Source organism: Strongylocentrotus purpuratus, unplaced genomic scaffold (assembly GCF_000002235.5).
Source record: "Strongylocentrotus purpuratus isolate Spur 01 unplaced genomic scaffold, Spur_5.0 spur5_scaffold_2, whole genome shotgun sequence".
NCBI classification, from domain to species: domain Eukaryota; kingdom Metazoa; phylum Echinodermata; class Echinoidea; order Camarodonta; family Strongylocentrotidae; genus Strongylocentrotus; species Strongylocentrotus purpuratus.
In genome coordinates, this window is record NW_022145605.1 from 13,708,649 (window position 1) to 13,722,552 (window position 13,904).

General features: G+C 37.8%; 1 protein-coding gene across 1 annotated transcript; it reads right to left on the reverse strand.

Moving 5' to 3' along the window:
- Window positions 1-289: 289 nt before the first annotated feature.
- LOC115926674 (ubiquitin carboxyl-terminal hydrolase 30-like) lies at window positions 290-13,313 on the reverse strand. The gene is made up of 9 exons (XM_030991726.1): window positions 12,974-13,313; window positions 9,515-9,685; window positions 8,669-8,763; window positions 7,852-7,950; window positions 6,935-7,081; window positions 5,072-5,368; window positions 4,109-4,338; window positions 3,392-3,613; window positions 290-2,817 (listed from the first exon to the last, which is right to left on the reverse strand). Exons 1-9 carry the CDS (start codon window positions 13,101-13,103, stop codon window positions 2,598-2,600), a joined length of 1,611 nt encoding a protein of 536 aa, XP_030847586.1. The 5' UTR covers window positions 13,104-13,313; the 3' UTR covers window positions 290-2,597.
- Between the last annotated feature and the right edge of the window lie 591 nt (window positions 13,314-13,904).

Here is a 13,904-nt window from a genome sequence, read left to right on the forward strand (position 1 = left end):
GAAGATTGTTAGAAAGAAGTGAATCATGGGATGAGATTGTTTCAGGTATTATTCAAAATTAAAGCCAAAACCTGTATAGAAAGACCATTCAAGGGAGACATAAAAAACAGTCTTTATACTCATGTTGTCATTGCAGACAGGTTCTCTCTAACACACTAACACATTTTTGAGGGCAGAATACATGGTCCTTTCGCTAAAGACGCTAAAGCGGATTTGTTCGACTACTTTATATTTAAAAGAAGATACATCAATGAATAATGAAATGAAGAGATCAACATACACGGGAAAGTAGAAAAGAAACTTAAATTTATTTTATATAATCTGTAAATCAAATATGAGTAGATAATTTGAGTGCTTTATCTATTAAACATAAGCAACGCAAGTTGCAGATTGTATCAAACTAACCACAACATATTGACAAAAGACCTTCAGCTAATAAACCCACTTCGTGGTACAATGCATATTTAAACGGACCAATTGCTATCGCCAATACTCCCAAATGCCCGGATGAAACCTCTTGAAAGTAATTTCAAGTCGCTCCCTGGACTTGCATACTTCCGGTGTACAGTGGCGAGCACGTATTATGCATAAGCATAGTACAAACATGTACTTGCTTGTCTGAAAGCTATTACCAGGTTTCGCAGTTTTGTGATGGTAGAAAGATACTCCAAATCATATCGACAACCATATTGAATTAAACAATGAAAGCCCTTCTCTTAAATTTAAGTTTTTGCACTTGCCAACGAACGTTATTATTTTCTATGCTTCTCCTTGCTCTTGACCATCACAGATCCAAATATATTATTGTTAGTATATGTAACAATACATTTTTTGTAATGATCCACTCGCTGCGATTACGGTCGGAAAAGAAAGTACACATACACACAATCAAAGCCGGCATAAACAGCGCAAACATGGTAAATTGATCGGAAATGAATGTGTCACCAAACTATCCCGGAGTACATTTGATATGGGGCCTGACGGTAGCATATGGATGTTTTTTAATATATTGGCGATAGCGAGAATTGTATTGTGTCACTGTTGTGCCATTTTCCAAAGGCAGAGCATTTACTTTAGTTATGAGATGGAAAAACACTAGAAAACATTGCAATATCACTTTTGAAACAACTTTGTTTACAAAAGTATTAACAAATGTCAAGTTATATAAACCTAAATGACCGATTGTATTAAAATTCATTTTGTTTAGAAATAACAAAATGTTGAAATTGGAATAGATTTTGTTTCAAAGACACAAATAAAGTGAGTTTTTATATATGTAATATATCACAGAGCTCCAAGTGCAAGGATTGCCAGAACTTGACACGTCATTTGCTTTTAATAGGCCTTGGTAGCAACTTACTGTTATACTGTCATGGTTTAATGTCCAATCATATAAAACACTCCTGAGAATGCAAAAAAGATAATCTGAGTTTATACATGATATACCTATGATAATGAAAGTTACAGAAATCCATCTCATTCTCAAAGAACACTTCTACATGCAGTTATAATACATTTCCCATCCAAACCATTGTTAACCCATTCAATACTGTGCTTTTTCTTGAAACACACAAGTCACAAATCTTTCTCACAGAAACACCGGCATTCAAAGGCTTATCAGTGAGTACAAAAAAACAGCAACTATCGGTGAGTAGTTGGAGCTGATAATGAACGAATAAGAAATTCATTATTGGCTAATACACCTCAAAATCATGCAGAATGTAGATGAGATATGAACAGATGGCAAAATGATCAAGAAACATGTTTTTACAACCCAATACTCAAACCTTAGCCAGAACTGTAGTATTTAACCTTCTTGGACCTAGTAGGTAAGGACCCAATCTGATATGCAAATTTTGGTCATTGCTATTACCTCCTGTGATGAAGTTGTATATTATACATGTGCATAGAATTTATAGTTTAACCCCTTAAAAATCCAAATTGCCCCATGACGATCATGACCTACAGGTTTAATAAGTACCGCTGATTGGTCTAGATTGTCTCCATACAGTGCATCAAGAATATTCCAGCTTAAAATATTTTAAAACTCATCAGCTCATGTACACATTATTTCAAACAATTACCTCTGCAAATCAATAACTTTTACTACAGCTTACAAGTGTAGTACACTCAAAACATAACGTCAGTAATAATATTGCAACTTTTCAATAGCTTCCGTCTCCTCACTCTGGCCAATCAAATTAGTCCAGTAGAAATATACTGATGATCAGCTTTTACCATACAGTCTTCATAAATTTAGAGCGCGGTTTCCACAAGCTTGAGAAAGTGGGCTGATCCACAAAGACATCCAACCCAGATAAACAGGTCCGAAGACATGACATTCTACAAAGCTCTAGCATGGGGCTTGAATCCATGACCTGCAAGGAAGGATTCATGTAGCTTTGCCATACATTCTCCATACAGTACTCTCCCAACAATTCGAATTTGATATTCATTTGATTGCGATGCAGATGGACCTCTACCAAGGCATATAATCCTGGTAACTTGGTCAAAAGATGTGATGTCCTGAAGGCTTCAGCATGAGACTTGAATTCATGTCCTTGCACAACAGACCACAGGACCACAGGGGTCTGACCTCACTCCCTCTGATAATAAAGCATGTATGCCTTCTGCGAGAGTACATCAGATATCTGAGCAGTGTACACAGTCTCATCTGACACACACAGCCAGTGTGTATTCAGAGGTTCGTTCGGTTTGCTGGGCCCCCTGCGATATGTCATAAAATGTCCAGAGAAAGCATTGCCGACGTGAACCACCGCTGAAGCCAGCTTGTATTTGGATTCTATGGGTTTGGAGCTGCAGAAAAATGATTTAAATCACAATAATATTATTTCTAACATTAACAACAAGTACTGTATTCATAGACAAAACAGCAAAATGATAGACATGAATCTTTAAGATTCAAGTTCTGGTAATCATACTTCATTTAGAGAGAAAGTGAGTACAAATCATTCCTAATTAATGAGTGGTGATAAATAAGGAACTCAAAATATTCTCTTTATTTCATTTTTGCAATTAATGTCACAAAAATTAATTTGTGATATACTGTATGAGATTTTCAAAATTTCACACCCACTCCATGCATATTACCTCTAATGCAATCTGATCATTGCACCCTTTTAGGGTCATGTAGTAAGATCATAATTTTTGTTGCTGCATTTTTCATTTTTTTTTATTATGGAATTACAACTTTACAGTAATATGTCAAAAGATCAGGTTAAAACTTTGAAAAGCTGCCTACTAGATTATTTGCGCATCATTGAAAAATAAGTAGACAACAAATTTTCTGTGCTTGAAAATGGAATGTGGATGTAAATTTTGGAGTAGGCAGATGATGAAGAAATTGTGTAAACAAATTTTGATTCAATACCTGTGACTGTTTGCATCTAGGTAGCCCTCTTTATCGTCTTCAAGAGTTGTATTCTCTGCGCTCATTCTTCTCTCCTCTTCCTCCTCCTCCTCCTCCCTCTCTTCTTCTTCCTGCTCTTCCTCTGCTGGTATCCATCCTCCTCCTACCAAGCGTAATGATGCAGGACGAGACGGAGACAGAAACCGGTCTCCGATGAAGGAGTGATTTGATGATGCACTGGATCTGAAATGTGAATCATGGATTATTGCAGGGCGAGTGCAAGGTGCAGTAAAGAGAGGAATACACGTAGCTGTTTAAGGGGTCCCGGCATTGAACAAGAACAGAATTGTCTATTTTTCCCTAACGGAGCTTCAAAATTCCAGGATCATTAAAGGAGGCTTTTTACACACACTATATATATATATATATATATATATATATATATATATATATATAAGGCCACCACGGTTGACAATCCTATTGATATGCTGTAAAGACATGAACAAAAACATACTACTTTTTTGGGGGGGGGGGGGGGGGGGGGGGGGGGAGAGCCAATGCAATGAAATTCTCTGATTTTTAACAGATTTGAGTGATTAACAAAAAATTGAGCTTTTCCCCGACTGTTTTCCAGGTATTCCTGAATTCATAGACTCCTTACTCTGGAGAAACATAGCTTGGACCTATCATTGGATCACCAAAATTATCTTTATGCATAATAATATTCAAGGCTCTTACTTTCTGCCTGTCACCGTTTTATGACCATTTGCGAGTGTCGTCTGTTGAACCAAGCGCAGTGACTTGGTGATCCCTATACTCCCACTTTTGCAGGTTGCGTTGACTGATGCCAGCCGGTATCTGCTCATGTCGAGGACCTCGGGGAACATGATGTGCTCCTCTCTCCTGAAAGGAAGACCGTCGGGTTGCCAGCCGACACGCTGGATGTGAATGCAAAGACACTGGGGTAGCTGGAGAAAGACATGAAGCAGTGATTGAAAGCGGGACTGCACTACTTGTAGCTACTTGCGCCCTCTATATAACAAACAATGCCTAAGCAGTATCGGTTCCCATCGGTTCCCATCGGTTCCCCATGATCCCTTTTTCTTATGTTAATTGAGAGCTGATATGATGAGATAACCACCTGTCAGTGAACATGCAGGGAGGCCTAATCCCTCCTGGCCAAACTAGTGCAGATAGGCTTTAATAACAATGTAAAGAACATAACAATTTGGGGGGTAATTTTGACTAAAACTGAACATCGCTTCAGAATCATCATGACCATTCAGCGTCCATTTTTCCCACGATGTGGGGTTGGACGTTCTATTTCCCTTGTGGCCCTTGCCCAAGTTTTCTGGTATCCAGCATCCGCCCGAAAGGGACCAGATACTTCAGATACTGGTAGTAGTGAGTACTCATCTCATCTTGCTAATAGTCATCTGACTTTAGAAGAATCATTTAAAATTGAAACTGAGTTGACACCCAAAAAGAAAAGGAATTGAAACTGAACTGAAATCAAATTTTAATTGACTTAGAACTGAATTGGGACTGAAGTGGAACTGAATCAAAACCAAATTGGAAATTAATTATAACAGAATCGGAGACGTGCCTTAATCAGGAATTGATTACCGTTAAATACAATAACTTTCAAGTTAAGTCACTTCCAAACTAAGTAAAAGTGTTGAATACTCCTCTCTGCCTCACCTTACTAATAGTCATCTGTTTTTGGAAGACTCTTTTGCACTTTTCGCTCTTAGAACTGGCTTGGGGGCTCGTCTGTGGACTGGTCCCTGCACTCGTCTGCCTGTCCCCATCTCCTTGCCCCGTCCTCACCCCTCCTCCCCCCTCCTCCATCTTACTGCATTCTACACACTCCACGCCATGGACAAGCTCGATGTGGGTGAATCCGTCTAGGATACATTTCAGCGAGAGGGTGCTGAGGAGAGACAGGGTAGGGATCGGTAGGGAGAGACAGTCAAAGCTGGTGTAGGTCACAGGATTCTGAAAGAAAGAACAAAAGACCTTTAAGTTTATACATGGCAAAATCACAGGATTGACAATCTCATCTTATCTGAGTCATTCTTAGTCTATCGTATCTTCTTCATCAACTTTGCATTATTTTCTAATGCTCTTATTCCACAACAGCTCTGATATACTCCTTGATGAACACAATTTTCCAAATTTATTAAAGGGATCGTTTAATAATGTTAAATATGAGATACAGGGTCCTACATGTTACCAGTGTCTGTGATATGGTGTAATATTGAAGCCCTAAAAAAATCGCGCTTCAAAATGATCAAAAAGTGCCTCAAAAAAGTAAAAATCTTTGAGTGACTGGTTTTACCATACTCGTTTTCCCCAATAGACTGTAGTGTTATGGTTTTCAAAATTTGTAATTCCAATCATTAATATCTTGATATTCAGACAGGCGATCAGCTTGTAAAAGTCATGGAGTTCCTGACTGACCTAAAGGTTTATAATTATCATTGCAGCGTGAGCTAAATCAAGGATTATTTCTAAAGGATCTAAGACAAAGTTACAGGATCCCTTTAAGTTTTGGATCTATTTCTTTTACTCTAAAGCACATCACATGAATCTACACAAATAAAAATTACATATGCAACTAAATATTAATGCTATATATACCAAGTAGTGACTACCGGTATACAATAGATTGAGCAGCTCCTAAGGAACATGCCCATGATGTTTCATACATATTTATGCGTTTTGTCCCTTAGGTGAAAAGGCCCGATCACCTCAGAATCAGAGCAAATACAGACTAATTGCAAGACTATCCCTAATCTAAAGCAGATGAGGCCTTAAATTATCTGGCTATCTTACCAAATAAAGGCCCATATCATCCTGAAAAGTTTATTTTCATATGACAATTCCGGAACTAAATCTCAAAGAGCTTTTTGGTTTAAATTTCTGCACTTAAAGGTAAAGACCAGTTATGGTCATGCGATTGCATTGTAAAAGAAATGTTGTGGAATCGATCAGAAAAGGTTGATCATCTAGCATCTAGCATCTAGCATCTGCAAGGTTCTGGAATCATCAAAATGATAAGAAATTTGGCCCATTCTTCGTAAAGTTACAAGCACTATACACAGAAAGATGTATATGGGACTACCCTATATCTCTCACAGACCATGAGAGAAACAAATTTACCAAATATATGAATTAGTAGGCGGTTTCCCGGCAAATTTGTTATCATCATGTATTAGTCAAAACATATTCTTTCACATGATTGGTAATGAGAGCTTCCATTTCATTTTTTGAAATTGGGGCGTTTCCAATACTGGTCTTTACCTTTAATCATACTGAAATTTCTTCCAAAATCAGTTAAAGTTGCAGTTTTTGAGCATCAAGTAACGCCTGGCTGGAATGCTCCCCAGGGAGTGGGTATTGTGCACACAGTGTGTGCGGGCAAGTATTGAATCCAATGACCGGGGTAAAAGTATATCTGCGCTTAGAGACATCGTAGATGTATTAAGCGCTATATCAAAGCGGAATATTATCACTATTATTATTATCATAGTTGGATCTTACAATGTGAGTGATTTTTACCTTGTATCCACATATTGTGCATGATAGGTGATGAGCTAGGAGACCTCTGAAAGGTGAGTCCACATCTCTGATGGTCACACGTGGTAAGTTAGCTTTGATACTAGACCGCAACCCCGAGTGATTCACTCTGCCATTCGAGACATGCTTCTGTAAAAATAACATTTAAATTTTTTAAAAGTGGATTGGTGAATCTACACTTCTGATTGTCACTCAAAGAAGGTTAGCTTTGATACTGGAACTCAATCTGGAATGATTCACTCCACCATTCGAGACATACCTCTGTAAAAAATAAAGTTTAAATAAAAAAAGTGCGGACTGGTGAATGAACAATTCTGATTGTCACTCAAAGAGGGTTAGATACTGGACCTCAATCTGGAATGATTCACTCCGCCATTCGAGACATGCTTCTGTAAAACATTAAGTGCAACTAATATCACCTCAGCTGCCATTAGATCAGGCAAACTAATTGGAAGTACTTAAAATGTATTTTCCTGGAAGGAAAAATGTTACCCTCCAAATGGCTTTATAGATGAAAGTGTTCTCTGTCATGGTTTTATAAAGGTACTATTCAAATTTTACAAATACACGTTTTGAAAAAGAAAAAGAAAATCGTTGATCTTTATATTACATGATCAAAGGAATTCATAGCTGAGCAAGATATTGACACTTATCTTTCCACAATTCAATGAACTACTCTTCAAGTCAATATTTTTGCATACAGATATTTTGACAAGATAACAAGGACACAAACACTTGTCTGATTTTTCTATTTCTTGATATCTTAAATAGGCTACTTTACGTTCCCACGTGCACTGTCAGCTACATTTTTGCTTTTTACAGATTCCTGACCCCACAAATCCTAAAATTCCAGAAAATATTTGTGTCATTCGTGAGCATGGGCATTTTCTTGGACTTACCACAAGCTTTGGAGCTTCACTGAGGGGCAGAGGAGAGGGAGGTTGCTCTCTATCTTCACTTAACTCACTCAACAGAAACTGAAATAACTCATGAGCATCCTGTTGGTAAAAGAACATTTGATAGCATGCTATGTTATTTCTACAGACATTGCAAATTATCCCAAGAATTTAGAATGAAAGAGTATACAATTATGTACTTTTAATTTATATACAAAGATCAATGTCTCATCTCTAGTTAGAGGCATATTTTTTTCAAACAGCATTTTTATGAATAGGGAAATTGACCAACATTTAAGTGCAGATCATTCCAAAAATGGATACAAACAGCAAACAGTCTGTTGACAAATCTACATACTTCAGTGACAACAAAACTATATATGCACTTCTAAAAACAGATATTGTTTTCATATTGCACAAATTAATCAAACAAACTTTGCTCAGGTAGCTGAGCAAAACTACAAGGCTTAAAAATCCTTGGTTTATTAGCTAAATACTGCATCCAAACAAGTGATCGTGAAAGGCAAGAACCTGGAACTGGAAATCTTAATTCAGAGTTTCAGACCATGGTGAATACTTGTCTTGGTTAGAAAGATCCTAGATTTGGGATAGCAAACGTTAGCCAGATGCATTCTATTTGTTAAAAAAGTTGCAATTCTACATGCCACAACATTTTGCCAAGCTACCTTACAGTACATCTTGTTCCCGAACTTCTCATTTTCATACAATATCATAAAACATGTCTTCTCTAACGATAGAACATCCTATTTTACAGACCCATGTGTAGGGCCTGGACCTAGTTTGGTCCTCCGAAACCCACCTGTTGCTCTTGTCCTGATCTCCAGTTTCGATTATAGAGAGAATAAAGAACCTCATGGGGTGAGTAGATCGTTGCAGAGGAGTAATCATTTACACCTACAAGTATAAAATATATATTTTGTATTAAGTTTCATTCAATTTTTTAATCAACCAATCTACAACACGATTAACAATTCAGAATCACTCTGAGCCACCTTCTCTACTGGAGAACACATACCAGGGGGGCGTTTCACAAAACTTGTCATCAGTGACAAATGACAGTCTTTGTAATAAGCTACTGAAATCCTTGCTTCTGATTGGTTATCAGCAGATTTGTCACTGATTTTTGTAATTTGTCATTGAAAAAAGGCTTCGTGAAACGGGCCCCAGAACCCCACATGGGCTCTGAAGACATGATTCCCATGGTACAGTTTTCAATAACAAAATCTGAATACCCCGGTATTCCTCCATCTAACAAAGTGATTCCAACAAGTTGAATTCACCATGTTCAATCATGGTTTATTCCAGATTTACATCTGCATGTAGACCCTTTTTTTGTTTACCCTTTTAAGAAGATTGCTCTTATGCGTCACACTCTGTCAACTTGTACAACGTCTAGCTTATATATGTCAGAGTGACAAAACACTTAAATGGGCGTTGTTGGACCACTAACAGCCATCTCATTTTTTTTTTCTTTTAACCCTTGTCAAAAAAATTCAGAAATGTGAGGACGGTACATTTTACTTGCTCGTTGGAAAATTCTTGACTAAGTTGTCTCAAAGTTTTGGTCCAACACACCCCTTGCGCCTCCCCACCTACCCCCTCCACTGCAGTGAAAATAGTCTAGTGGCGACCCCAATACACCTACCTTCCAATGTGCGAGAGAGTCTGTAAGCCAGCTCATTGCCTCTCCCCTTGAAACACCCTCTCCTTAGGGCTCTATTGAGCCAGGCAAGAAACGCAGGACATGCTGCTAAGCTCTGTAGGACGGTGTTCAGGTAGCAGGTGTTACCAAGGTTCTCTAGACCAGCAACTTTTCCTGTGGGAAGAGGATTCAATAGGAAATGACACATTAAAATAAAACGAAAATATTCATTTGATATTGCATCATTTGACTCTTACAGTGCAAGCAATGTTACATCCAATGGATATCCAACTTCACATTTTATTAACAAACCTATCTTGAATTTTTAATTTGTTGCTACCTAAAAGCTGCGTTGATAGCTGTCAAAGGCCAGGTGGAATAAAGGCGATAGTAAAACGTATAATATTTGATTTGTTTGATTTGATTTGATTTGATTTGATAAGGTTTTATTCGAATATTCAACAATACAGCTGGAGGCTGATACAAGTGAATTTACAAGGTAAAAATAATTCCATAGACATATACATATAATTATATGCTTTAACACTTTTAAATGAATCCAGATATAAACAGTACATAGTAATTAAATCATAAATAATGAAAACAATAATAATATTGAGTTCGGTTTGCATACTTTGATATGAAATAAATAGAAATTCAAAGGGTGTAAGATCAGGTATACAGTTTGAGAGTCGGAGCAGGACATTTTGATAATGTATTAAGAAAAAAATTATTATTGATCATTAACAAATTGAAATTAAATGATTAAACTGTAACATTTACATGAAGTATATATACAAAATAATTCGATAAAATACAGTTATTAAATATTGTTATGTATGATCTTCATGAATATGTGATGTAAAACCCGGCTTGAAAACATAAAATTACATTTATTAAAATTAAGTTTATTGAAATAACATTAATAATTATTGCATTGATCAACTTGCATTTATCAAAGTTGAATTTAAAAAGTCAAATAATATACATTGTTCTTTTGAAATGCATAGATTGGCAATGAGAATATCTTTTATAATAATTTATCGGATCAAAATTGCATTTAACTAAATAATGTCTCTAAAAATTACATTTCTTTTCACAAAATCAAATTCTTAAAAATGCATTTTATCAAAGTTCTATTTATTAAAATCATATTTATCAAAACTATATTCATAAAACTAGATACAAATTCAGATAGAGGTTCAGGATTAAATAACTAGACCTAGATGAGGAGGTCGGGATTCTTATTTAGTAAACGAACAATTGATGGGATACTAGAATTGTAATATATATAAAACATACCTTTTGCCTGTTCTTATTAATTATGGGTCAAAATCGACATCCATGTTGAACATCTTTGCAAGCCGTATTTTAACTCACTGCGCATGACGTCATCTAAATCTCATCCCTTCTAGTCTACGCCGAAGGCAAAATGATTATGAAGAAAAACTGCGATAACGCCATTACGAACGTGTAGCTCATGCACAGTTTTTCCTTCATAATCATTTTGGCTTCGGCGTAGACTAGAAGGGATGAGATTTAGATGACGTCATGCACAGCGAGTTAAAATACTGCTTGCAAAGATTTTCAACATGGATGTCGATTTTGACCCATAATTTCCAAAAATGGGACCATTAAACGGATTATTTCAGTCAAGTTGGTAAGTGGAACCGATGTATTATAGCCTAGGTCTAATTTACAATATATGCACGAGGTAAAATGACATTTGGGAGGATTTTCGGGGCATAAAAATATGGCCATAAATGGCCATGGTGTTAGCAAGGTCGGCTTCCGTCTCTAAAGAGAGAGCCGACCCTACCCAAATACAAGGCTTAACGAACGAAAGAGACGGAAAATTTGGTCTACTTATAAATAAGCATTTGCTTACATTTTGTCAAGCTCTGTCATAACAGCTTGAGCATTTGATTTGTCAAGACGTTCACAGTTAAGCATAATGCTCGTAAGAAAAAACCCAAAGGTACAGGAGTAGAATAACTTAACTTGAGAAGAAATTGGTTCCGAGATTTAACAGCAACTATTTAAATTTAACAAGGAGAACGTTACGTGGTCAGGTGGTTAGCACAGTGATTCATCATACCTGAACTGTACTAGTACATGATGAGATATAGGGAGGATATCTGATGATAGGGAAAAGCTTTTTTTCTAAGGCTTAACGCCGCTATTGTTGAAACCATACATAACCAATTACTTGATGAAGGCAAGGAAACAAACAAGGTTTAGAATTTTCAGCAAGCATTTAACTTCACGGGGTCCAGACAACTCGCCACAAAGACAACCCGCCCCAAGACAACCCGCCACAGTACCCTGGACATCCCGCCACAATACCCTGGACAACCCGCCACAATACCCTGGACAACTCGCCACAGCCTTTTTGGACAACTCGCCACACTTTTTCCCATCATGATTTCTAGATCTAAAATGAAATGAAATTCTCATTTTTCATGATTTTCGTGCTTTTATAAACACAGTCATTACAAAGAATAAAGAATAAAGTTGATTTCCCTAATTGTAACAATAATATATATTGAAATGAAATTGTCATTTTTCATGATTTTCGTGCTTTTTTTCGTCATTAAAAAGAATAAAGTTGATTTCCCTTGTAACAATAATATACTTTTGATCTAGAGGTCTATAACAGCCGCATTTTTCTGTCCCAGAATTTTTTTATGGTAGGATACTGGAAGCACTGGCGTACTGATGGGGGGGGGGGGGGGGGCAGGTAATATTAGAATGTAAAGATACGCCAAAGATACATAGCAGCATATTCCTACCATTAAAAAGTTTCCTGAGACATGAACTTAAAAATCGTAGTCGTAACTCGTAGTCGTAGTACGCCTGGCTTGGGTTCGTCCAAAATAGATTCTTGTTGCAAGCGCAAGGAAAATCATCTTTATTCTTTAGAACAGCTCTCAAAATACTCACAATTTCCATGTTTCCTGTCATAACTGTGTTTATAAAAGCACGAAAATCATGAAAAATGACAATTTCATCTAAGATGAGGGATTTTAGATCTAGAAATCATGAGGGGAAAAAAGTGTGGCGAGTTGTCCGAAAAGGCTGTGGCGAGTTGTCCAGGGTATTGTGGCGGGTTGTCCAGGGTATTGTGGCGGGATGTCCAGGGTACTGTGGCGGGTTGTCTTGGGGCGGGTTGTCTTTGTGGCGAGTTGTCCGGGATTCAACTTCACGTGCACGCCCGCGGCTTTTTCGCTTTGTTGCCACGTTGGTTCAAAATCCTAGTTCCTACATTAAATTACACAATATTTATTTGTCACCCTTTCTAGCTCCCATAGGAAAAAATAGGCAAAGACTTATTTTTGAAATAGTTAAACTGCGACCTAAAAAACATTATTTGTTCAGACAAGTTACGTACATTGCGTCACTCATCTCTGACATACAGTCCCATCAACGCAAAAATAAGTTGGTAAGAATCAATTTATTTACTTCTTTTTCCGGATCTCTTGGAACTGCTTGGCCCTGGGCTCCATAGAATATACAACAAAGCAACAGCTGCAGCTACACCTATACCAATAATTGGCACAAGGCTCTCAGATTGCCTGTGGAAATTTTTCATTTTCAAGACAAACTCATATCCGGAGATGTCGTGTTCGCACAAAATAGAATCTCATTTGCTTTGCATGTATTATAGTTGGCCACGCGGTACAACACTATTTGGCGATGACGAAATTATCATAATAATGCGTGAGATGCACAATGTATGTGATGAGTTGCCGGAGATTTTGTGACGGGAACAATATCTGCCGGTGTGACCGCGTAGAATGTAACCCGCACCGATCGTCCGACTATTAGAGATCGATCGAGAGCGGACGATCGGTGCGGATTTTATCCGCGCAGAATGTCCGTGTCGGACATTCCGTGCGCGCCTCAAATGTCTGACGGACAATCTGTGCTGAAGAGGTCTCGCACCAATAGTCCTCCTGCCGCACCGAATGTCCGTACTCTAGTCCACACGTATACATAGTCAAAACAAACAGGGATGTACTCTCATATCCCTGATACAAGTATAATTATACTTAATGAATGAAACGACTAGATAACCCATATTCAGCTTAACCAGCTAGCTAGGGATGAAACTACAGGCAGTGGCGGATCTAGTAGGGGGATGGGGGGGGGGGGGGGGGGGGGGGAGGGTGCAAATTGTTAAAATTTCGAGGGCCCCCCAAAAAAAAGGTGCTCACTACCCCCCCCCCCCCCCCAAGATCGCGGAAAAAGGCCTTGCCTCTGCCCCCCCCCCCCCAGACCAACCCCCCCCCCCCCCCCCTTCTCGCCAAAAAAAAAAAAGAGAGAAAGGAAAGGGAAAGAGGAGAGCTAAAATGGAACACAAAAGAGGTAGAAAAAAAGAAAAGCAGAGATC

What these genes read in the sequence shown, in the direction of transcription:
- LOC115926674 (XM_030991726.1), bottom strand. Translation starts at nt 13,103, where the DNA reads ATGAAAAATTTCCACAGGCAATCTGAGAGCCTTGTGCCAATTATTGGT. An exon ending in CAAGAGATCCGGAAAAAGAA is followed by an intron (nt 9,686 to 12,973) that starts GTAAATAAATTG and finishes CTCTTCCCACAG; the next exon opens with GAAAAGTTGCTGGTCTAGAG. An exon ending in GTGAAGCTCCAAAGCTTGTG is followed by an intron (nt 7,082 to 7,851) that starts GTAAGTCCAAGA and finishes TTATTTTTACAG; the next exon opens with AAGCATGTCTCGAATGGCAG.